General features: G+C 42.4%; 3 protein-coding genes across 3 annotated transcripts in view; 2 read left to right on the forward strand and 1 right to left on the reverse strand.

The window, feature by feature from the left end:
• LOC126940470 (peptidyl-prolyl cis-trans isomerase NIMA-interacting 4-like) overlaps positions 1-23,918 on the forward strand; it is a 1,058,238-nt gene that overhangs the window by 283,906 nt on the left and 750,414 nt on the right. The window lies entirely within an intron of this gene.
• On the forward strand, positions 99-23,521 carry SERPINE3 (serpin family E member 3). Its single transcript, XM_050766016.1, is given in 8 exon segments — positions 99-551; positions 5,708-5,941; positions 8,513-8,722; positions 9,699-9,897; positions 16,495-16,595; positions 22,792-22,878; positions 23,330-23,442; positions 23,444-23,521. Coding segments are annotated over 8 exon segments (1,278 nt in total). The 5' UTR covers positions 99-295.
• Positions 15,324-23,918, reverse strand: part of INTS6 (integrator complex subunit 6) — a 100,805-nt gene continuing 92,210 nt past the window's right edge. Inside the window, exon 19 of the mRNA XM_050766268.1 lies at positions 15,324-15,794. The gene's annotated coding sequence lies outside the window, so the exon portion shown is untranslated. The remainder of the gene's footprint in view (positions 15,795-23,918) is intronic.

Consider the following 23,918-nt stretch of genomic DNA (forward strand, 5'->3'; position numbering starts at 1 on the left):
TCACACATCCAGTAAGTGGCCGAAGCAGATCTTCAGACCCACAGTTTGGCTTCCAAAGGACCACAGTGAGTATTTCTAATGCTGAAACAAGAGGGTGCAGCTCTGCAGCCCAGACGGGTGGGCCTCAGGGTGGGTAACCAAGACAGCTCAATGCATGTCTCCCTCAGCCGTCCCCAGCCCCTAAAAAGAGAGCTGGGGGTCCCAGTCCTCTGTGGGATACAGTCCTCTTTCATCACCAGTTTCCAGCCTACCCTGCATCTCTTCCCTCTGAATTGCAGAAACCCTCCCAGCCTCCATGCCACCTTTCCTGGTCACCCTCTTCCTCCTTCACTCTTGCTTCCTCCAAGCAAATGGCCACCTCCGTGAAGGAATGACATTGCTGAAGACCGAATTTGCACTTCGCCTCTACCAGAGTGTGGCCGCGTGTAGAAACGAGACGAACTTCGTCATCTCTCCTGCTGGTGTGTCCCTCCCCTTGGAGATCCTGCAGTTCGGAGCAGAAGGGAGCACAGGCCAGCAGCTGGCAGATGCCCTGGGGTACACTGTCCATGGTAAGAGGCCTGCCCACATGCACACTCACTCACCCTTCTGTTCACACTCACGCTCTCCAGCTCACCCTCCTGCTCATACTCACACTCACTCTCCAGCTCACCCTCCTGCTCACACTCACACTCACTCTCTCCAGCTCACCCTCCTGCTCACACTCACACTCACTGTCTCCAGCTCACCCTCCTGCTCACACTCACACTCACTCTCTCCAGCTCACCCTCCTGCTCACACTCACACTCACTCTCTCCAGCTCACCCTCCTGCTCAAACTCACACTCACTCTCCAGCTCACCCTCCTGCTCACACTCACACTCTCTCCAGCTCACCCTCCTGCTCACACTCACACTCTCTCCAGCTCACCCTCCTGCTCACACTCACACTCTCTCCAGCTCACCCTCCTGCTCACACTCACACTCTCTCCAACTCACCCTCCTGCTCACACTCACACTCACTCTCTCCAGCTCACCCTCCTGCTCACACTCACACTCACTCTCTCCAGCTCACCCTCCTGCTCACACTCACACTCACTCCAGCTCACCCTCCTGCTCACACTCACACTCAACTCTCTCCAGCTCACCCTCCTGCTCACACTCACACTCACTCTCTCCAGCTCATCCTCCTGCTCACACTCACACTCACTCCAGCTCACCCTCCTGCTCACACTCACACTCACTCTCTCCAGCTCACCCTCCTGCTCACACTCACACTCACTCCAGCTCACCCTCCTGCTCACACTCACACTCACACTCACTCTCTCCAGCTCACCCTCCTGCTCACACTCACACTCTCTCCAGCTCACCCTCCTGCTCATACTCACACTCACTCTCTCCAGCTCACCCTCCTGCTCACACTCACACTCACTCCAGCTCACCCTCCTGCTCACACTCACACTCACTCTCTTCAGCTCACCCTTCTGCTCACACTCACACTCTCCAGTTCACCCTCCTGCTCACACTCACACTCACTCTCTCCAGCTCACCCTCCTGCTCACACTCTCACTCCAGCTCACCCTCCTGCTCACACTCACACTCACTCTCTCCAGCTCACCCTCCTGCTCACACTCACACTCACTCTCTCCAGCTCACCCTCCTGCTCACACTCACACTCACTCTCCAGCTCACCCTCCTGCTCACACTCACACTCTCTCCAGCTCACCCTCCTGCTCACACTCACACTCTCTCCAGCTCACCCTCCTGCTCACACTCACACTCTCTCCAGCTCACCCTCCTGCTCATACTCACACTCACTCTCCAGCTCACCCTCCTCACACTCACACTCTCCAGTTCACTCTCCTGCTCACACTCACACTCACTCTCTCCAGCTCACCCTCCTGCTCACACTCACACTCACTCTCTCCAGCTCACCCTCCTGCTCACACTCACACTCACTCTCCAGCTCACCCTCCTGCTCACACTCACACTCTCTCCAGCTCACCCTCCTGCTCACACTCACACTCTCTCCAGCTCACCCTCCTGCTCACACTCACACTCTCTCCAGCTCACCCTCCTGCTCATACTCACACTCTCTCCAGCTCACCCTCCTGCTCACACTCACACTCACTCTCTCCAGCTCACCCTCCTGCTCAAACTCACACTCACTCTCCAGCTCACCCTCCTCACACTCACACTCTCCAGTTCACTCTCCTGCTCACACTCACACTCACTCTCTCCAGCTCACCCTCCTGCTCACACTCACACTCTCTCCAGCTCACCCTCCTGCTCATACTCACACTCTCTCCAGCTCACCCTCCTGCTCACACTCACACTCTCTCCAGCTCACCCTCGTGCTCACACTCACACTCACTCTCTCCAGCTCACCCTCGTGCTCACACTCACACTCTCTCCAGCTCACCCTCCTGCTCACACTCACACTCTCTCCAGCTCACCCTCCTGCTCATACTCACACTCACTCTCCAGCTCACCCTCCTCACACTCACACTCTCCAGTTCACTCTCCTGCTCACACTCACACTCACTCTCTCCAGCTCACCCTCCTGCTCACACTCACACTCACTCCAGCTCACCCTCCTGCTCACACTCACACTCACTCTCTCCAGCTCACCCTCCTGCTCACACACTCACTCTCTCCAGCTCACCCTCGTGCTCACATTCACTCTCTCCAGCTCACCCTGCTGCTCACACTCACACTCACTCTCTCCAGCTCACCCTGCTGCTCACACTCACACTCACTCTCTCCAGCTCACCCTCCTGCTCACACTCACACTCACTCTCCAGCTCACCCTGCTGCTCACACTCACACTCACTCTCCAGCTCACCCTCCTGCTCACACTATCTCCAGCTCACCCTGCTGCTCACAGTCACACTCACTCTCTCCAGCTCACCCTCCTGCTCACACTATCTCCAGCTCACCCTGCTGCTCACGCTCACACTCACTCTCTCCAGCTCACTCTGCTACTCAGGCTATCTGGGAGATAGGGAGCTCAGCTCCCTATGGCGTGCAAGTGGGGAATAGTGATCACTGGACAGGTCTGTGACAGAAGGCATTCAGACTTTGGAATGGTGGTGACCCTTGAATTTTAAGGTTTCCTTTTAACCTAACAGGTTTCGTGGCAATGTTTCAGTTTCATTTGACACGCCCTAGCATCGTGCTTTCCCAGGTGCCAGGCAGCGCTGGAGGCACTTACAAACATTAATTGAATTAATTGTCACAACAGCTCTGTTGAGGATAATTTTATTATCATCCTAATTTTAGAGATGGGCAAATAGGCACGGAGAGTTGAAGCAACTTGCTGAAGGTCACAGAGTCAATAAGCGGCAGAGTTGGGACTCAAGCCCAGGCTGCCTGGCTTCAGAGCCCATGCTTTTGACCAACCTGCTTTTATAAATCTGTGACTTCTAGCCAGTGCCAGATCTGCTAGCTTATTTCTATGGATTATGTATTTTAGAGCAGCTCTGCCGGCAGCAGCATGAGTCTTTCGAATGCCAGGTCAGCTTCACCTCTGCCTCCACTCAGTGCCTCAGCTCAATGCTTGACCTCAGAACCAATCTACCAGCTCCAGCTAAAACAGTCACTCACGCACATACTTTTTCCTTCCTAGACTAGGAGCTAGGAATTCAGCAAAGACAGAAAAAAAAAAAAAAAAAAAAGAGGCTATGAGCTCTGTGGCCTCACGTTCATTCCAAGTGGAATGAAGCTGTCCTAGGCAGGGTCGTCCCAGCCCACCCATTCCTCACCCTGTGGGTGGGCAGGGCAGTAAGGCCCCACCACCTACACCTGGGTGACACTGAGCACCTTTATTAATCTGTCTGGGCCTCTGCTCTCTCATCTATAAAATAGGGATAATAATAGCCCTCAATTCACAGGACTGTCAAAAGCATTCAGTGTGATCAGGAGTGTTGAGCGTTTAGCACAATGTCTATAAACACAGTTAACCTCCAGCATTTTTCACCCTGTCATTGCATATTCTGGTGGGTCTAAAAATGTTCTTCCTGTGTGCAAATATGCATGGACAAACTAGGCTAGGGCAGGAAAAGATTTCACACAAAAATTCACTTCAAGTCAACTTACTCTGCTATTGTAATATTTCTGACTAAAAGAATGTGGTCCCCTGGCCCAGAGAGGGTGGAAAGATGGAGAGGAGAGCTCTGTGACCATTTCTCAGGTCACATCACACTATGGACCAGGGAAGTGTTTCAGTTCTTCTCTGCAGACAGTCAATATTCCTAGGAATGTGATCTTAGAAATACATGTGACCTTCCTCGATAGAGTAAAATCTGATTATAAGTATGTTTTTATCCATTTTTTTTCTTACTACACTCAAATACAAGCACTTAAGTTAGGCTGATTCATGAGATAAAGATTCTGAGTCAATCTTTTGCAATTGTGGATTCTCAGAAGCAGCTTTGGTAGTGAACATATTGTGGACAAGTGATGTCTGCCTACTAATGTCCTCTGCAGCCTCGTGGCTAGGGGCCCTGGCAAGGGTAGACTCTGGGTTCCTGTGCCTCCAGAGAACATTAGCCAGGAAACTCGGGGGTCTGCTGCTGCCTCCTGGCTTGGCTTCTGCAACATGAAGGGTGTCAGAGGGGACAGACCCCAACTGAGTGAGAGTTTCAGCCCAGTGAAAACCAGCTGGAGCCAGGTAGTGGAGGAAAAGATACCCAGCATTTTGTCTCACAGGGAGGGTTTGTAGATAACTGCAGGGCTGTGCCTAAAAGGGAGTAGAAGTAGCCTAAGCAAGGGGGCTTCACTTCTGGAAACACTTAGCTTGCATGTGTCAGGAATGTGAAGCTTGGGGTATGCAACTGTGTCTGGACTCACCAGCAGGCAAGAGCCCTCGTTCCAGCCTAAGGGATGCCTGGGGGAGGACGGAAGCTGCAGCTTGTGAATAATAACATGAAAACAAAATCCACTATTGATCATGGAGAGAAGGAAGCAATCTCCTGTATAAACAGTAAATAAATAGAAGTCCAGCTGCCATCCATGAAGGTGGAAGCTATCGACTCTCTCAAATGCTTATTATTTCCTTGACATTCTTGCAGCCTCTCACTGACATTAAAAACACAAGCTGTCTGCTGGGTCTTAGGGAAAGGGGGGATGGGAGGAGTTCTTACCTTTCCTCTGTATTTCTCAAATTGAAAGCATAGTTCTACACAAGGCTGAATCCAAATGTTACTCAGGCTCATGACACGCAGTTGTGGGAATGGATTTAAAGCCCTGAACAAGACATATTGACAGTACAACATCCTGGCCACCTACCATCATTGTCACTGTGACATTGCACATAAATCTCCTGATGTTGTGTTTGAAACCCCATCACCCTGCATGGTGGATCTGCTGTTTTCCCAGCCCTAGAAAATCTACTCCAGCACACATCAACCTTCCTAAGGCAGGAAATTAAGGAAGAACAACCTCTATTCATCTACAGGATGTTGGTAGTATTTTTCTATTTGACTTCATTGCAGCCTGATTTCTTTCAGATTCTAGCATGGTTTCTTCCCAACTTTTAATTGGTGGATCCAGGCTGATTCCTGAGCACATTAGCTATGACTTTTTCAAACTGGCTTTGTGTGGTAGATGAATTTTATGAGCAAGGGTGGAGTTGCTGGGGTTCCATCTCAATACAATGTGCGCTGGAGGTTGTGCTAACTCCTTACTCACACTCACCATTGTCAACTTATCCCAACTTGTTTTTCACAGACCAAAGGGTGAAAGATTTCTTGCATGCTGTTTATGCCACAATACCCACCTCCAGCCAAGGCGCCGAGATGGAGCTGGCCTGCAGCCTTTTTGTGCAAGTGGGAACACCGCTGTCCCCCTGCTTTGTGGAGCAGGTCTCCTGGTGGGCCAACAGCAGCCTGGAACCAGCCGACCTCGGTGAGCCCAACAGCACCGCCATCCAGACTAGCGAAGGGGCTTCCAGACAGACTGCAGGTAAAAGAAAACTGTCCATTTCAATAAGGCTAAGTCAGAGGGCTGCAGAGAAAGAGTCTCACCCATCACTTGTCAGAGGCCATGGTGCTCAGGTCATCTTCAATTTTAGCAGAAGTTTGTCCTCTTAGGAGATCCTACCCTTGAATGACAAGGGGACACTGAGTCCCTTTCTGCCACTTTTCCTGCTCTGACCCTCCCCCACACAAATATACACATGGGCACACATATACACACACATGAGCCACAAGAACACACAAGAACAAAGAAGTGTGCTCTTCAGAGCCTCCCAACTCAGAGGACCCCACAGGCTTTGTCCCATGCAACTGTTCGCCCACTGAGCTCTGCTGTCATCTATAATAAACTACCTGTGACAGCAAAATGCAATAGGAGCCAAAAAAAAGGGTTTCCTGGGAATGTAGATTAAGGAAATAATTTAAGAAAAAGTTACACACAATAAGATGTTTAGCTCAGCGTTATTGAATAAAGAGACTTACAAACAGCCTCGCTGCCCTGCAATGAGGGGTGAATCAGTGTAGCACAGCACCTGCATGTTATGCAGTTGTAATTATTACAAAAGATAATTAAAATAATGAACGCTTACCAAGTGTTTAGTTTATTTAGTTAGCACTGCTCCAAGTTGATTATCTCAGTTCACCCTCACAATAATCCTAAGGGGTAGGCGCTATTACTCTCCCCATTCTATAATTGGAGAAACTGAGGCACAGAAAGCTCAGCCTCCTGCCCAGGGTCCACAGGCCAGAATTCTAACCCAGGTAGTCTGGCTCCAGCATCCTTGATCATTTCAAAAGTTTCACAGCAATGTGGAGAACATTCAAGACCCAGTGTTGATTAAAAAGCAGAATAGGATTGGGAGGCCAAGGCAGGCAGATCACGAGGTCAGGAGTTCGAGACCAGCCTGGCCAACATGGTGAAACTCCATCTCTACTAAAAAAACAAAAAATTAGCCGGGCATGGTGTCATGTTCCTGTAATCCCAGCTACTCGGGGAGGCTGAGGCAGGAGAATCACTTGAACCCGGGAGGCAGAGGTGGCAGTGAGCCAAGACTGTGTCACTGCACTCCAGCTTGGGCAACAGAGCGAGAGTTCGCCTCAAAAAAAAAAAAAAAAAAAAAAAAAAAAAAAAAGCAGAATAGGAAGTGATATGTATACTGTGACTGAATGGAAAACGGTGAGTGTATGGACAAGGATGGCAGAATTAAATGCAAAAATTAACATCATTTGTGATAAAGTTCTCTCTCTCGCTCTCATATTTTACCATGTCTTTTCAATTTACTTAAATATGTTTAATTCCCTGCTCAGATCCTTGTGCTGCCAGGGCATAAGGCCAGAGAAGCAGCTCCCAATGCAGGCTGATTGTCCTCTAAGAAAAAGGGGCAGTTGGCTCAGTTGCTCAGAGCACAGAGTCCAGAGCCAGGCTGCTTGGGTTCAAATCCAAGCTTTCCATGGAGCTGCTGGGGTTCTATTTCAACGCAATCCACATTGCATTGGCTAACTGGGTGGATGGTGGCTTCACCCCTCATAAGTATGTGACCTTGCCCAACTTCTCTGAGCCTCAGTTCCCTCACCTGTGAAATAGGGAATAACAATAGAACTGTTAGGAGGTGTTGGTGAGGATTTGCTAAAGCACTTAGAACAGAGCCTAGCATAAAGTGTGTGCTTATTAAACAAATAAACAGCTGGGACAAAAACTATCCCCTTAGGGGTGGTCTGCCTTCTCCTCTTTCTGGCACTGCATGAAATTTTAACTGCAGCCCTCCAAAGACCATACCTTGAATATTGTTGTCTAAGCAAAGGCTCAGTGAGAGATTCAGCTCAGCAGCAGGGCAGGGTGGGGACTGGGGGCGACATTGTGCAGGATCTCCCATCACAGCACATACTCCTTCCAAGGGTCTGCCTGGGGAGGGAATGTCTAATAATTCCTAGGAAATGGTCCCAAACAGAACCAGTAGCAGCATCCCAACCTGTTCAGAAAAGAATAAAAAGCAGGGTCTTCAGCAACAGCTGGTTATAAACACATATCGATTTGCAATTAACAGATTTTAATAAATATGCTACCAACTCAACTCCAGAGATGCCTCACTGCCCCCACCTCCCCTGAGTGGTCATGCAGGTGTCAGGACTTCTGAGTTCTCACTTCCATTTCCCTCTCCACACCCTCATCCCCCAGCAGGGGGTATCATTGTCACCCTCATATCCAGCCCTACAGAGCCTCTGACTCTGGCCCTGTGAGGGTATCTTAAAGACTCTATCTAGGTCTAGGATTTTTATAAAATGACCATATCACTCAACAGTCCCCAAAAGTTGAGAGCAGCTCCTGGTGCCTTGGGTCCTTGACAGCACAAGGAGCTGAGACAGGGAATTAAATATTCTTAAGTAAATTGAAAAGATATTGTAAGATGAAGAGAAACCACCTTAAGCAAAAAGACCTTCATTTTCACGTTTTAACTCTGCATTTAACTTTAGCATTTAACTCCTTGTCCACACATGCACTGGGTTCGGTTCAGTTTCAGTGCACATTTAACCCACGGCCCCCTTGCTTTCCTGCTTGCAGGTGAGGGCCCCAGTGAGGGCCCTGGTGCCTGGCCGTGGGAGCAAGTTGGTGCAGCATTTGCTCAGCTTGTGCTTGTGAGCACCATGTCCTTCCAAGGCACTTGGCGGAAGAGATTCTCCTCCACAGACACACAGATCCTGCCTTTCACCTGTGCCCACGGCCTCGTCCTTCAGGTCCCCATGATGCACCAAATGGCCGAGGTCAACTACGGTGAGCTCTGCCCCTGCTGGTTTGTCTAAAGGGAGAGGAAGCCCGGGCCGGAGGGCAGGAGAGAGGAGGCCAGGTCCCTGCTCCTAAGGGATCGGGATGTGTTTCTGCAGGGTCCATCTGCTGGACTGGGCGCACATGGCGGAAGGAAAGACTAGGGTGCCCGGAGACTTTAGAGAGGAGTGTTGGACAGTGTGCTCTGACAGGACGGTGAAAAGACACAGATGTGGAAGAGAAACTCAGTTTTATGCTTGACATTTCCTTCTGCACTAGTAGAATTTGGACCAAACTGCCACCCTGGCAGGCACAATAGGCCCGGATTGAATTGGCTGTTCCTTTAAGGCCGGGTACAGTAGTACCCTGTACCCTTATCCATGATTTTGCTTTTTGAAGTTTCAGTTATCCGCATCAGAAAATATTAAATGGAAAATTTCACAAATAATTCTCAAGTTTTAAATTGCACGCCCTTCTGAATAGTCTGGTGAAATCTCCTGATGTCCTTCACTGTTCCACCTGAGATAGGAATCATCCCTTTGTCCAGCATCTCCAGGCTGTCTACAGTATGCTGATTAGTCACTTAGTAGCCATCTCGGTTATCAGATCGAGAAGACGTAGTATATGCAGGGCTCATTACCATCCACAGGTTCAGGCCTCTACTGCGGTTCTTGGAGCATATCTGCCAAGGATAAGGTGGCACTACTCTATGTGGTTCTGCACGTGCCATCATCCCCCCATACCCAGCCCTACAGAGCCTTTGGCTCTGGTCCTGTGAGGGTATCTTAAAGACTCTAGGTCTAGGATTTTTATCAAACGACCATATCACCCAACAGTCTTTGGCCTGAAACTGCCTCCTGAGGGTGGGGTGGATGCTCCGTTTTATTGTTTCCAGTCCTCTGAGCCAGCCTCTCTCAGGGTCTGGCACTGGTTCGTTCTCCTGGCTTGTGGGACAGAGCTGACCTCTGATCCACTGTACCCTCAGGTCAGTTCCAAGACACCGCAGGACATCAGGTGGGGGTGCTGGAGCTGCCTTACCTGGGAAGTGCAGTGAGTCTGTTCCTGGTGGTGCCCCGTGACAAAGACATCCCCCTGAGCCACACTGAGCCACACCTCACAGCCAGCACCATCCACCTCTGGACCACCAGCCTGAGGAGAGCCAGGATGGATGTGTTCCTGCCCAGGTGAGCAGCTGAGTCCCCCTCACAGGTGCTGTGCAGCCAGCAGTCAGAAGAGCGTAGATTTGCACACAGGTGGTCTGCCTCTAGGGTCTGTGCTTAGCCACTGGGATGACTTGTTTAATGTGTACCCCCAGAAGTTAGGCCAAGAGGAAGTGACCCTAGAGTTTGAGTCCATTTCAGAGCCACCGCTGGCTAGCTCACGGCACAGACTGAAATGAACTAACTTCCCAGAGTCTTCCCAGGACAAGATATTCTGCCTTCACTGGGCTGGACTGGAGCCCCCCGAGGACCCCTGATCCAGCCCTAGGCCACAACCAGTTTTTGGAGAGGAAATGCTCATGGTTCCCTTGTAGGAACGTTCCCCAAATCTTATCCCATCGTAAGAGTATACAACTGCCATTTTTCCAAAACCAAAGAGATAAGATGACTTATGTAACTGAGCAAGTACAGATAAAATTCTGATCAGATGCCAAATTAAGACATAAAAATATGACACTTTAAGTCGCTATGCAGAAGGTTCTCATTCTTTCTAAATGGAGGTGAACTCTCCTTTAAGAAGACCCAATAGGTACAAATACAAATCAAAAAGTGAAGTGGCAGCATTCTATTTTGCTTTTTCAAAACAAAATATATTAGCGAAACTCATAACTTTACAAAAAGATTCCTCTTAGGGCTTCTTTAAATGATGAGCTTCTGTGATATATTTGAAATCAGAGTACATTTATAACCATTTTTTGACCAGCATTAAGCAAGGAATGTTGTCCAGTAGCCACTAGCTGCCTTGGCCTCTCTCCACTGCCTGGGCTTCCAGTAGGCAAAGGCAAAGTCCTCGGCAGTAGTCCCTCAAGGAGTTAAAAATAAATCTATGCACTAGAAGGAAAACATACAAAGAGAGACCCAGCAAGTTAAGGGCCAAGGTCTAAAGTGAGATCTGGCATAGCCCAGGGCAAAAGGTGCACTTAACTCTAAGGTAAAGTGTATCTCTCAAAACGAAATATTTGGAACCCAAACCAAAACACAAAGACTGAATATTTCAACAGATCTCTCAGGGAGGGAGCAGAAGCCACCCTAATCTTCCTATTATATTTGAGAGAAACTTGGCAAGGGAAGGAAGAGCAGCGTTCTATGTCAAAAGTAGAGAGAAAAGGAGGCTGCTGCGGGAATTTGCCACAACCTTTTTGGGTTTAAGAGACAGATGGTGGGCCTCATCTTGGAGCAGCTCTTCCCTGGAAGAGACCCCAGGGAAATGCCCAGCTCCACTGAGAACTCTCCACTGTCCTGATTCTGCTTTTAGAAGTCTCAAACCCTCAAGCAGTGATCCTGAAAAACGCTGGCAGGCGGGGAAGGCAAGCCAAGGCAGAAATCTTAGTAACACAACTATTAGTTAGCACTTAACCTCATTCTGATAATTTTTTTAAAAAATCTCCTTAAGACTACCAAGACTGCTGTCCAAGAAGGATAGAGGTTTTTAGGAAAATTAAGTTATTTCACAAGTAAAACTAACCAAGTTTTTATTTGTTTGTTTTTAAGCTAGCTTTAAATCCTCTGGGGAACAAAACAGAAAAAGTAAAAACTGTCTTAGGTCTAGATTTAGGTATAAGCTTTGGATCATGAAAGACACAAAGTCAGCTTTTAGGCAGGAATTTACCTCTCATTCTCTCAAATCACTCATTCTTCTTTTAGTATGACCTGCTCTACAGTCAGCAGGCATTTTTTGTTTAACAAGAGCAAAAAATTTTGCACACTGTGGGTAGCAATGCAAAATTGTGTGACTATGAGATGTGCTTTCAGGTTACACATCACCAAGCAGTGCACTGGTAGATTCTGGATGAATTATGGTGTCTAGCTTCCAAAGTAACCTTTTATGTATAAATAAATAAAAAAGTGCATAGGGACTGTTAATCTTCATGAGGGATGCTTAGCATACTAAAGAAATAATCAAGAAAACCAAGAATGTGTCAAGGGTTATTTATAACCACAATCATGTGATGTCCCACAAGAAAGACTAATAATGTCAAATATGTATGTAATGAATAAAACATTTGATTATTAGGTCAACATAGAAGGCTGAACAGTGTTTTGATATTAGACATAATATATATCTTCTTAAAATCCACCAGATCCCACATACTCAAAAAGAGTTTTGCCCTTCCTCCCAGGAGCTGCTGATTATCATGGTGTGTGGTTTATGCTTTTCTAGGGGTGTTTCTTTTTTAAAAAATCAAGATATAATTCACATATTATAAAATTCACCCTTTTAAAGTACACAATTCAGAGGTTTTTAGTATATTCACAAAGTTGTGCAACCATCACTACTAATTCCAGAACCTTTTCATCACCTCAAAAAGAAACCCCATATCCATTAGCAGTCACTCCCAACTCCCCTCCCCACCTCCCAACAACCTCTGATACTTGCTCTCAATAGATTTGCCTATTCCAGAATTTCATGTAAGTGAGATTATACTATATGTGGCCTTTTGTGTCTGGCTTCTTTGCATAATATTTTCAAGGTTCATAGTAGCATGAATCAATACTATCTTCCTTTTTATGACTGAATAATATTCCATTGTATTGATATACTACATTTTGTTTACCTATTCATCAATTTATAGATATTTGGGTGCCTAGACACATTTTGACTTGTTTTAACTTGTTGGCAACTAGAAACAATCAAGTGCACATTTTTTTTGTGTATATATATTTTCAATTATCTTGGATATACACCTGAGAATGCAATTACTAGGTCATGTGGTAACCCTACATTTTACCTTTTGAAGAACTACCAGACTGTTTTCCAAGTCACTGCACCATTTTGCATTCCTACCAGCAATGTGTGTGGAATCCAGTTTCTCCACATCCTTGTCAACACTTCTTAATGACCATCTTTTTATTTTAGTCATTCTAGTTGGTGTGAAGTAGTATCTCATTGTGCACTTCATTTGCATTTCCCTAATGACTAATGCGGTAGAGCATCTTTTCACGTACTTGGAGAAATGTCTTTTTTGTAGAAATGTCTATTTCAGATGATTTACCCATATTTAAATTGGTTGTCTTTTTGTTATTGAGTTGTAATAGTTCTTTATTCTGGATACTAGTACCTTAACAGATTTACGATTTGTAAATATTTTCTGTCATTCTGTGGTTTTTCTTTTCACTTCTCAATGCTGTCCTTTGAAGCACAAAAGTTGTTAATTTGGATGAAGCTCAATTAATCTATGTTTCCTTTTGTTTCTTGTGCTTTTGATGCCATATTCTTTTGAATAGACACCATTGTCTAGTTAGGGTCACAAAAATTTAGGTTTATGTTTTTTTCTAAGAACTTTATAGGCTTAGCTCTTATATGTAGGTCTTTAATCCATTTTGAATTAATCATTGTATATCATATGAGGTAGGGATTCCACTTCATTCTTTTTTGTGTATCTATCCCTTTGTCCCAAAATCATTTGTTAAAATGATTTTTCTTTCCTCCACTGAATTTTCTTGGCATCTTTTTCAAAATCAATTGCCCATAAATGTGTAAGTTTATTTCTGGACTTTCAATTCTATCCTATAGTCATAGATGTTTGTTTGCCAGTTCCACACAGTATTCATTACTGTAGCTTTGTAGTGACTTTAGAAATCGGGAGTGTGAGTCTTTCAACTTTCTTCTTTTTCAAGAGTGTTTTAGCTATTCTGGACCCCTTGCATTTTCATATACATTTTAGGATCAGCTTGTCAATTTCTGCCAAAAAGGCAGGAAGGATTTAGACAGGGATTGTGTTGAATCTATAGATCAATTTGGCGAGTATTACTTTCTAACAATATTAAGTGTTCTGAGCCATGAACTCAGAATATCTTTCCTTTAAGTTTTTCTTTCTTTCAACAATGTTTTGTAGTTTTCCATATGCAAGTCTTGCACTTCTTTTATTAAATTTATTCTAAGTATTTGACTCCTTTGAATTTTTACTTATTTTCAGATTGTTCTATAGTGTATACAAACACAATTGATTTTTGTATCTTAAACTTGTATGCTGCACTTCAGTGAACTCATTTATTAGCTCTAATAGGTTTTTTTTGTGTGTGTGTGTGTGGATTCTTTAGGGTTTTCTATGTATAGGACCAAGTCATCTGTGAACAGAGATAGATTTACTTCTTTCTTTCTAACCTGGATGCCTTCTATTTCTTTTTCTCATGTAATTGTCCTACTCACCCTCCAGTAGCATGTGAAATAGAAGGGGTCAGAGTGGACATTCTTATCTTGTTCCTGATCTTAGGGGGAAACCTTTCAGTCTTTTACTGTAAAGTGTGATACTAGCTGTGGGGATTTTGTAGATGCCCTTCATCAATTTAAGGAAGTTACCTTCTATCCAAAGTTTGTTGTATATTTGATGTTTGTTTGTTTTTAATCATGAAAGGGTGTTGGACTTTGTCAAATGCTTTTTCTGCATCTATTGAGATGGTGGTGTGGCCTTTGTCCTTTATTCTATCAATATGGTATAGTATATTAATTGGTTTTCATATGTTGAACCCACCTTGCATTCCTGGGATAAATCCCACTTTGTCATGGTGAGATTTATATGGTGTTGGATTCAATTTGCTAATATTTTGTTGAAGATTTTGCATCTATATTCATAAGGTATATTGGTCTGTAATTTGTCTTTCTTGTAATATCCTTGTCTGGTATTGGTAAAGGGTATTTTTTTAATCAAGTTATTTTTGTAGCATTTCTTCTGGATCTGCCTTCATAGCCATACAAGACAATCACTCTAAGCTTTTATAGTCATACCTCACTTTTACTGCTGTTTTTAGTTTACAAAAAATGTATCACCCACCAAAAATCACATTTAGTTTCAAATAGCCCTCAATTAATTCTTTCTCAATATAATTGAAAAATAATTTAAAAATCACAATGGTAACAGTAAGTGCATGGGCTGTGCTGGGGATTGTTCCAAGCACTTTACAAGGATTCATTCATTTAATCTTTACAACCCTACAAACACGCATTACAATTATGGTCATTTCACAAATGAGGACTGAGACAAACAGAAGTAAAGTAACTTCCCGCGGAGGTTACTAGTTATGCAGGTAGTTACTTGATCCAGGATTCAAACTCAGACATTGGATTCCCAAGTTCATGCTCATAACCACTGTTTCAGCAACTGGAGGTTTCAAAAAGGATGTGTTTTCAGTATTTAAGAAAATTTCATAAGAGATGGTCCAAAAATTTTTTTGAGAAATGTCAGCATATTTGGAGAAAGTATATTTCTTTTTTGGAAACTATTCTGAAGATTCAAAATATACCTTTATGAGAAAGTATGATATTTTTGGTTAAAGTATGAGTCACACTGTCTTGTATAGCAATGAAGACCTTTGATATTAAATGGTCTTATTCAGTATTTTTACTCTCCTACAAGTTCTGTATTATTTATAGAAAAAGACCATCTAATTTTCACTTTGATCTTTTATATTTTCAAAGAAAAATAATATCAGCAGCTCTTTTAAAGGATTTTTCAACAGTAAACCTTTAAATGCCTTGTTCCTGGGGAAATATAAAATTGGTGTGCTGATTCTTTATGCTCAAAGGGTTTACTAGGAAAACCAAGGCTTTAAGTTCCATTCTTTTCCTACTGTGCTCCAAAGGCATAAACTGCACACGGCAAATATGAAAATATATTTTATCCAGTATAAACACTCTATTAAATAAAATACTCTATTAATTGTCAATAAGGCAATTAGTCAACAGCCTCTTTTCTGCACCTACTATAAGTGAGATGCCACACGAGATGGGAGGTAGCAAAATGTAGGTGATTAGAGCATGGACTCTGCACACACACAGGCTTGATTTGAATCGAGGTCCATCACATACTCATTATGTCATCTTGGGCAAGTTTCTTAAACTCTTTAAGTCTTGATTTTCCCATCTGTAAAATGAGGATAATAATAACATAGTTATATGAAGATGAAATGAGATAATCCACATAAAGCTCTTATAGTATCTAGCATAATGTAAGCACTCATTAAATATTAATTCTTATTAAGAAATAATAATGAATTGGAGCCTGGCACAGTGGGGCACACCTGTAGTCCCAGCTACTCGGGAAGCTAAGGCAGGTGGATCACTTGAGGCCAGAAGTTCTAGTCTAGCCTGGCAACATAGGGAGACCCCCATCTCAAAAAAAAAAAGTGTTTAAAAAATGAATTGGGATAGCCACTCTTCTCAGGTAGTTTACAATATCATAAATGACGCTAATAGGAAGCAGAATGTTCTATATATCATAAGAGCAAAACAAGGTGTTAATGGGGCTTTAAGAACCAAAGGTCACAAAATAGCTGAAGAAAAGGAGGAGGAGGTAACAACTGAAAAATGGATAATAACTAAAAGATAATCAAAGTCAATGGGAAGACTTAGAATGAACAGCAGGAACAAGAGTACAGAGGTGGGGAAGAGCTCTGTGTGGTCAGATTAGGGCTTATGGGAAGGCACCATGGAAGATGAAGCTGGAAATAAATCTGGTGGAGCCAGCCTGACTTCCAAGTTAGGGACTTCGGACTTCATGTGGTGTGCACGAAAGCATATTGAGTGAGAATTTTGAAAGTTGATGGTTTGTTTTTGCTTTTCAGGTTTAGGATCCAAAATCAATTCAACTTAAAAAGCATTTTAAATTCTTGGGGAGTCACTGATCTTTTCGATCCACTCAAAGCTAACTTAAAAGGAATTTCAGGTAAAAATGGTTCTTCTTCCAAACTTTCTAGCCTTGTGTTTGGGGCAGTTTTATAATACTTTGATTAAGGGATTCTCGTTTCCACAGAGCCTTCAGTGGTAAACAATCAGAGTCAACATTATGTAAAAGATTAAGAAAGGTGCTCTGTTTGATATAAAAATGTGTTGCTTCTACTAACAGTCAAATTTGGGTCAGATCTTGTGCGGAAGGGATGTTTCTTCAGGCCTTAATCACGGTTTTCAGATACCACCTTCACCATGGGGTCAATGTCCACAGTACACAATAAAGAGACCCTCCCTCTAACCGTCATGACTAGGAGTGGACCCAAGGCATTGCTGCAGCAATAGATTCTTCATTATGACCTCCTGCTGTTCCATCAGCTTCACAGGCACCCTTTGTTTCTACACCCTTTTCCTCTCTCCTTCCCTATACCTTCTCTGTCCTCTTCTAATAAGCTAGTCTTGAAACCTTCCCTCATCTGTCCAATTTCCTTTCTTCAAATTACCCAGGCTCTTACAACCTTGCCTTAAAATGTTCTCCTTTCCACCAACCATGTTGAATTTCTTTGCACATAGTTGAATTGCTACTACCAATCAATACATGCTATTTGCTTATGATAGGGAATTTATATCAAATATAAACAGGGAGTGAATGCCAGAACCTATGTTCTACAATCCTCTCAAGACACCATTAACTAAACTATTGCCAACTGAGAGGCTCAGGTTTGTTTCTACTCTGGATATTAAATTATCTGTGCAAAGATGATACTGTAGCTGGTATTTCCATTGGCCTTGACATTTCCCTTACCTGAAGAGCTTGAAAATCACTATTTTGAATTCTAGAACATCATAATATGGACTTTTCTAAATTTTGGCTCAGAATCTTCCTTCTTAAGCAATCACAGGAAAATTGAGATTTTGACCCACAAAAGAAGTCTTGGTTTGGGCTTTAGATGTGACCAGATTGACAGAGTTACTTATCAAATAAAACACAGGAGTGAGAATCTATTCTACAGAGTTTAAAATCTACCAGCTCTGTACTCATTGCCTGAACACGTGAAGAGATAAGCAAAGCAATAGTCAAGTTTGGGCATAGTGTCCACAACGATGCTGGGCACACAGTGGGATACCAAGTAAATATTGTTGACTTGGTCAAATGACTCAAACAGAAACTTTCCTTACTGACACAGGCATAATCTGACATTTCAGGGAAAGGAGGAATGCTGAAGAGAAAAGATCAGAGGGCAAGGAAAGAGCAAGGGATGAAGAACTTAAGAGAATTCTATGTTTGATAATGTGCAAAATCTAACCAGTGTCTTCTTGCAACTCCAGAGCTCAGTCATGGCATCCCTGTTGTTGGTGGTGATTTTGAAAATCAGAGTTCAAAACTTTAAGACCATTCTTGACCTTTCCTTCTACATCACTATATTCAGTGAATCACTAGGGCTTACTGACTGTCCCTTCATAACTCCTAAAGCTCTCCCTTTTATGTCCTAAAAGTACATTCTAATGTGCTATCAACCCTGTGTTCTCAAACAGAACTGATCTTAACACACATCATGTAGCTCCCCTATTGGTGAAGACTTCCAAGGTCCACAAACTCCTCTGGCAAGATCTAATAAGTAACTTGGTTTTAAAAGTACCTTTTGATACCAAACCTTTTTTTTTTTTTTTTTTTAATGCAATTCAAATCTACTTATATTTGCTTAAACCAGCAGAAAGGTAGGCAGGCAGATCTGGCTTATTTAATAATTATCAAGCAATTATCATGTGCCAAGTGATGGCACATTTCCTACTGACAAAACATGCCAGCCTGGTAATTTTCTCTCGTGAAGTTTTGTTCCTCTAAAGCAGGGGTCAGCAAACAATGGCCTACCACCTACTTTTCTAAAGTTTAATTAAAACACAGCCACTCTCATTCATTCATAAATCATCTATGGCTGCTTTCCTGCTACAACAGCAAAATTGAGTAGTTGAGATCTCAGACACCATATGGCCTGCAGTGGCTAAAATATTTAATATCTGGACCTTTATAGAAAAAGATTGCCAACCAAAGTATTGCTTCTTAATGTCCTTCTTTAAACATAATCAAGAGACTAACCACTTCTCTGCCCAAATTGGCTTTTATCTTAATATTCTAGAGACAGGGCCACCAAATCTCTCCAAGAAATAGTTTCCTCATTCTTAAAATGGGGGTAGCTACCACTCACCACACACCTTAATTGTAGAAACAAAATCATTTACATAAAGTATGGCATTAGCAGAGACCTTGCCAGAGAGTAAGTGATCAGAAAATGCTGGCCTCTCTTCTTCCAGTTTACAAGGGATTACCAAGCAGTTTTGTGCTATTGATGGAACTGCAACAACCACAGCAGACATTTGGCCTTTCGGTCCCAGAATCATTTTACTCAAGTTCTCTTTCCCCATTTACAAGTCACTCATCTCTTCCTTCTTGGCATCAAATATTTTTTTTGCTGCCTGAAGGACTCATTAAATATTATTTCAAGGCCCAACTGAAACCAGAGTGTAATTTCCCCCCAGTCTCCTTGATACTAGATGTTATGCAGCTCTTAAGAGTAATTCCCGTTTCACTCACACTGAAGATGCCAGCTAAAGGTACTCTTCTTAAGCAATCCCGCTGGCTTTAGGATCAGCAGGCTTTGATATAGACCCATGCCTCCTAGTCCACAAAATACTCCTTGTGCACAAACTTGAAACTCTGAAGAAACTGTCTTCTTCTTGGCTTTTGTAAGTAGGTAGTTTTCAATCTCTGCTCGGTAAGAAGTACAAGTTCTCTGTTACTATGACTTAAATGAACAAACTACCAGAGTTGTTTGGTTGAGTATGGAAGTTACATAAGTTAACTCATGCCACACCAGATGTCTGGTCAGAATTGCAATAGAAAGAGGTGCGAGTGGGCTAGAGGAGACAAATGGAGAAAGCAACTAACCATAGCCTAATTTCAAAGGCCATTTCAGATTCTTCTTAGCACTCTCTCTCTCTATCCTGGGCCGGGTACTATGTCTCTCTCTCTCTCTCTCCTCCTCTCCCCAACACTTAGTGTTAGCAACTAAGTGACAAGATGAAAAAGATAAACTAGAAACAAGTTCTGGCAATAACATTTTAAAATCCACTAACTCTGCCTACAGAAAATAATAATTGTAAAGACAAAACAGCAAATGATATGTTTATCCTGATTTATGAGAAGCTGAGGATTAAATGTAGGGACACAATGTTTATACAACATCATGTTATGAAGTATGACCTTCATAACATGATGGTCATACTTTTTAAGTATGACCAGCCACACCTTTTAAACTTTTGAGTATGACCAGCCACACACAAAGAATAATGGTCTCCACCAACAAAGCACTGAAACAATCATTTGGCTGAGACTTGCAGATGACGCATCCTATGCCATGCCTTTATGGTTCTACAAACACCAATCGGCATTTCCTTACAAGTTTAACAAGGTTAAAGAACATTAAGGCCATTTGTATAGTGGTAAGGGGTGTCTATTATTAATTCATCCAGCATTTACTAAACACATTTATGTACCAAGTATTCTTAATGTAAGTTGGGCAAAGAAATATTTAAAATGATTAAGACATCATTTACGCTTTCTAGGAGCTAATAGTCTAAAAAGGAACATAAACACCCTAGAAGATGTTACAGAAGAAGAGTGGAGAGTATGCCAGCAAGGAGGGTAGGAAGAGTATCACCCCTTTGCTTTGTATACAGAATGTATTGTAGGAGCAAGGGGGTTTATGGTGGGCTACAGTTTCCCACAGTATGTTCCCAAAATGCTAATCCTGTAAATCTGGGACAGAGAATGGTGTGGGTGGTTCCATGGTTTAACACCACGTATTATAATTGTCCCATAGAGATCCACTATAAAAGTTAGCAGATTAGCAGCTCTAAGAAGTCCCCTACTGAAAACACGAGTGCAAAACTGTTTAGTATCTCCCACATATAATTAATCATGGAATCCTTTTATAGAATGCCACCTGTAAACAATCTTGAGAACAACTTTTGGGAAAACAGGGTGTATGCCCCTCAATGGCATTAAGCAGCTGTCAACACTTCAGGGGAGTAGAAAAAGACCAGGAGAATCCCTTTGTGCTTGACTTCTTCTAGGTTCATTAGTTGTGAAATATTTCAAAAGGTACTCAATAAAAAATAATAGGAATCTGTAATATAAGATCAAGCAGTAGGAAAAATGCAAAACCACAGATGACTCCCAAATTCTCATTTTTATCACATATGTTGGTCTTTTGAAATGTCAACTCTTACCAGAGATAATATTTAAAAGATGCTGATGCTGGGGCATGGCATGCATAGGCTATGGACCTTGGTTTATGGCTGTGCAAACATATGTCAATTATTGGACCACTCTTATAGTCTGATGGAGAGAAACCATTTAAATGAAACTCTTCAGTTGCAGTTTCAAAATACTGAAATAGCCTGGACCATCTAACCAGACTCATCCACATCAACTGGTCCCATTTCTCACACTGCCAAGGTGCCCAGACTAACACAGAGACATGTTAGCTGATAAGGGGTTTTGTAGTGAATCTCTGCTTATATCACCAACATTCATTTAAAATGTTCAGACACCATCCTATATGGTAATGAAGTCATGGAAATTAGTAAAACCCTCTCATGACTCTCATAAAATAACCATTCTTTAACCCTAAAGCTCTCTTTGTAACTTTGGCACTGCATTTCAGTTTGCTTAATTAGCTAGTAAGAGGGGATAATTATTAATGATAGTGAAATTTGTTTCTTAAAGACCCTACAGAAAAATACCAACTGCTAAAATAAATCAAATTCTTCACTGGTTTTAGGACAAGTGACACTAGTGAATGTTTCTATTGATTTTTACTTCCTCTGGCCCTTCCTGTCCCCTTCACTGATGCTGGAAAATACCTGTTCCTTACAGTGAATATAGCCAACTCACAACATTCTGTGCACACCTTACTTACAAGATGGATGGAATGCCGCATATTCTTTACCTTGGTCTGGTTTTATTCTCTCATGGCATTCATGGGCTATCTCCCGTATGTGCGTGACAAACACAAACCAATTTAAGCGTTAAGTCTAAGATGAAACAAAGCTCCCTCACATATGTGTTCATCAAACTGATTATTTTAACATTCATGCCACAGATACCTCCCAGTGGCATGTTGGAGTTGACTAGCATACTTTCTGAAAGGTGGGAATGTTTGAGTGGAGTGGAGGGGTGGGATGGGAGTGGGCTTTCAATCAGAATATTCTCAACTCTGCTTTTCAGGTGTGTGATCTCAGATGAGTTAACAGCTCACTCTAAAATGAAAGGATTGGACTGAATGATAAGTTTCTTTTGGTTCTAAATCTTTCATTTTTTACTGTGTCATCAAGTATCCTTTCATCTTTGGAGCTGTTTAAAAATGGCTAATGATTAGCTTACAAAAATCAGCCAATTCCTCTAAATTATCACTTAGTCCTATTTGCTAAACTTATAATCTGTGAAACTTAGCACATAGAACATTTATACTAACCGCTCTGCTTTGTAGATTCTAGCCCATGAGGCATATTAATTGCATAACTGATACACCTAAGTATACAGAATGCAGTCATGCAACACTAGACACATTCATATTACTCTGAATTGTGCCTCAATAAAGCCTGTGATAAAATCCTGTGACTTTGTCATTTTAAAGTGGCTCTTAAAATGCAGTCCAAAAAGACACTCAAGGGAAATGATCTCTGAAGCTTGGTGAAAATGATTCCTGGGCTACAGAATCTGCATTTTAACACATAGCTGGGTGATTCTTATGATCACTGAAGTTTTGGAAATACTGGCTGAAGGAGGGATTGTAGTATTAACTAGAAATCATTTCTGAAAATGAACCACCAAAAAAAAAAAAAAAAAAAATGGGGCAGTGCTCTGAATATTATTTTGGGAGAGATTACATATATTTAACAAATTAAAAGCTTTGAAAGTTTGGTAACATATTGAACCTTAAGAATTTTCCAAACAGCTACCTGAGCCTCCAGTAAAAACAAAAACGAGAATTTTCCACTCTTTCCCTAGCTACACAGTAAGCAGCATTGGATACTATAAATTTTGTAAGTACATTTTTAAAGAATGTGTTCTAAATGTGTTAGAAAAATGTTAATGAGCAATTCACATTTCTATCATTTTCTGCGGTTAGGCCAAGATGGCTTTTATGTTTCTGAAGCAATCCACAAGGCCAAGATTGAAGTTTTGGAGGAAGGCACCAAGGCATCTGGAGCCACAGGTATGTTCAAACAGAGAATACCCAGTCACACTGCTCACCCATATCTACCTTTCTTAAATTTACCTAGTTGAATCTTCACACTTCTGAATCTTTCCATAACCCCCAAGTTCAGGTGTGGTATAGCACTTTTTAAAAAGGAACACTAAAGAAAATAAAAAGTTTTTGAAAAATGATGGGGAAGAGGAGATACCCATCCTATAAAAATCATTCTGAAAGTTACCTTCAATAAGGAATTTATTCCATGGAATGTGTTCAAAACAGGAGACAGGATTGGCTAGATGGCATCTTTTAATTTTCCCATTTGCACCCCCATCACAACAGTAAACAATGAAATGCCATTAGGATGCTTTGATTTCTTTTAAAAAATGGTATATAACTTACTTCATAACCAATAGTTATTTTCTTAAAAATGCACAGAAAATGCAATGGGATTCTTCTTTCTTTCCTGCAGCTCTGCTGTTATTGAAAAGGTCTCGGATTCCTACTTTTAAAGCAGATCGGCCATTCATCTATTTCCTGAGAGAACCTAACACAGGTATTACAGTGTTTTTTGACAGGATTCAGATAAATTATTTATCAGTGTCTCTCTAGCAACAAGGGCTCATTTGTCCACTATCCCCTCAAAAATAAGCATTCTTTCTAGCTGTTTTTATGGTGCTTCAGAAGCTTCCCAGTTGCTGTCTTGTATCCTAAGAAAGGGAACTATTTCATAAGTACAAAGAAACTTATCCTCCATGTTTTTTACCTTCTCATTCTCTCAGCTCATATATAGTTAATGTAGATTTTTAAAAAATGCTATAGATTTCTACTTCTGAAGATACTTGGAAAAATTATGAAAGCAAAATAAATTATAAATCTTTCCCTTTTTTTCCCTTTGTCCCCTAGCTTTATCATTTTAGAGTTTTTTTTTCAGGTCACTAGAGTATACCAGAGTAGTCCTCTTGTGATCCTAGTATTCTAATGAATGCCCCTGGATTTCTATACTGTTCTGTTGATCTTTCTCAAAAATCAAATGTTTGCTCTAGTACTTTTAAGTACTA

This window comes from Macaca thibetana, chromosome 17 (genome assembly GCF_024542745.1).
Source record: "Macaca thibetana thibetana isolate TM-01 chromosome 17, ASM2454274v1, whole genome shotgun sequence".
Classification (NCBI taxonomy): domain Eukaryota; kingdom Metazoa; phylum Chordata; class Mammalia; order Primates; family Cercopithecidae; genus Macaca; species Macaca thibetana.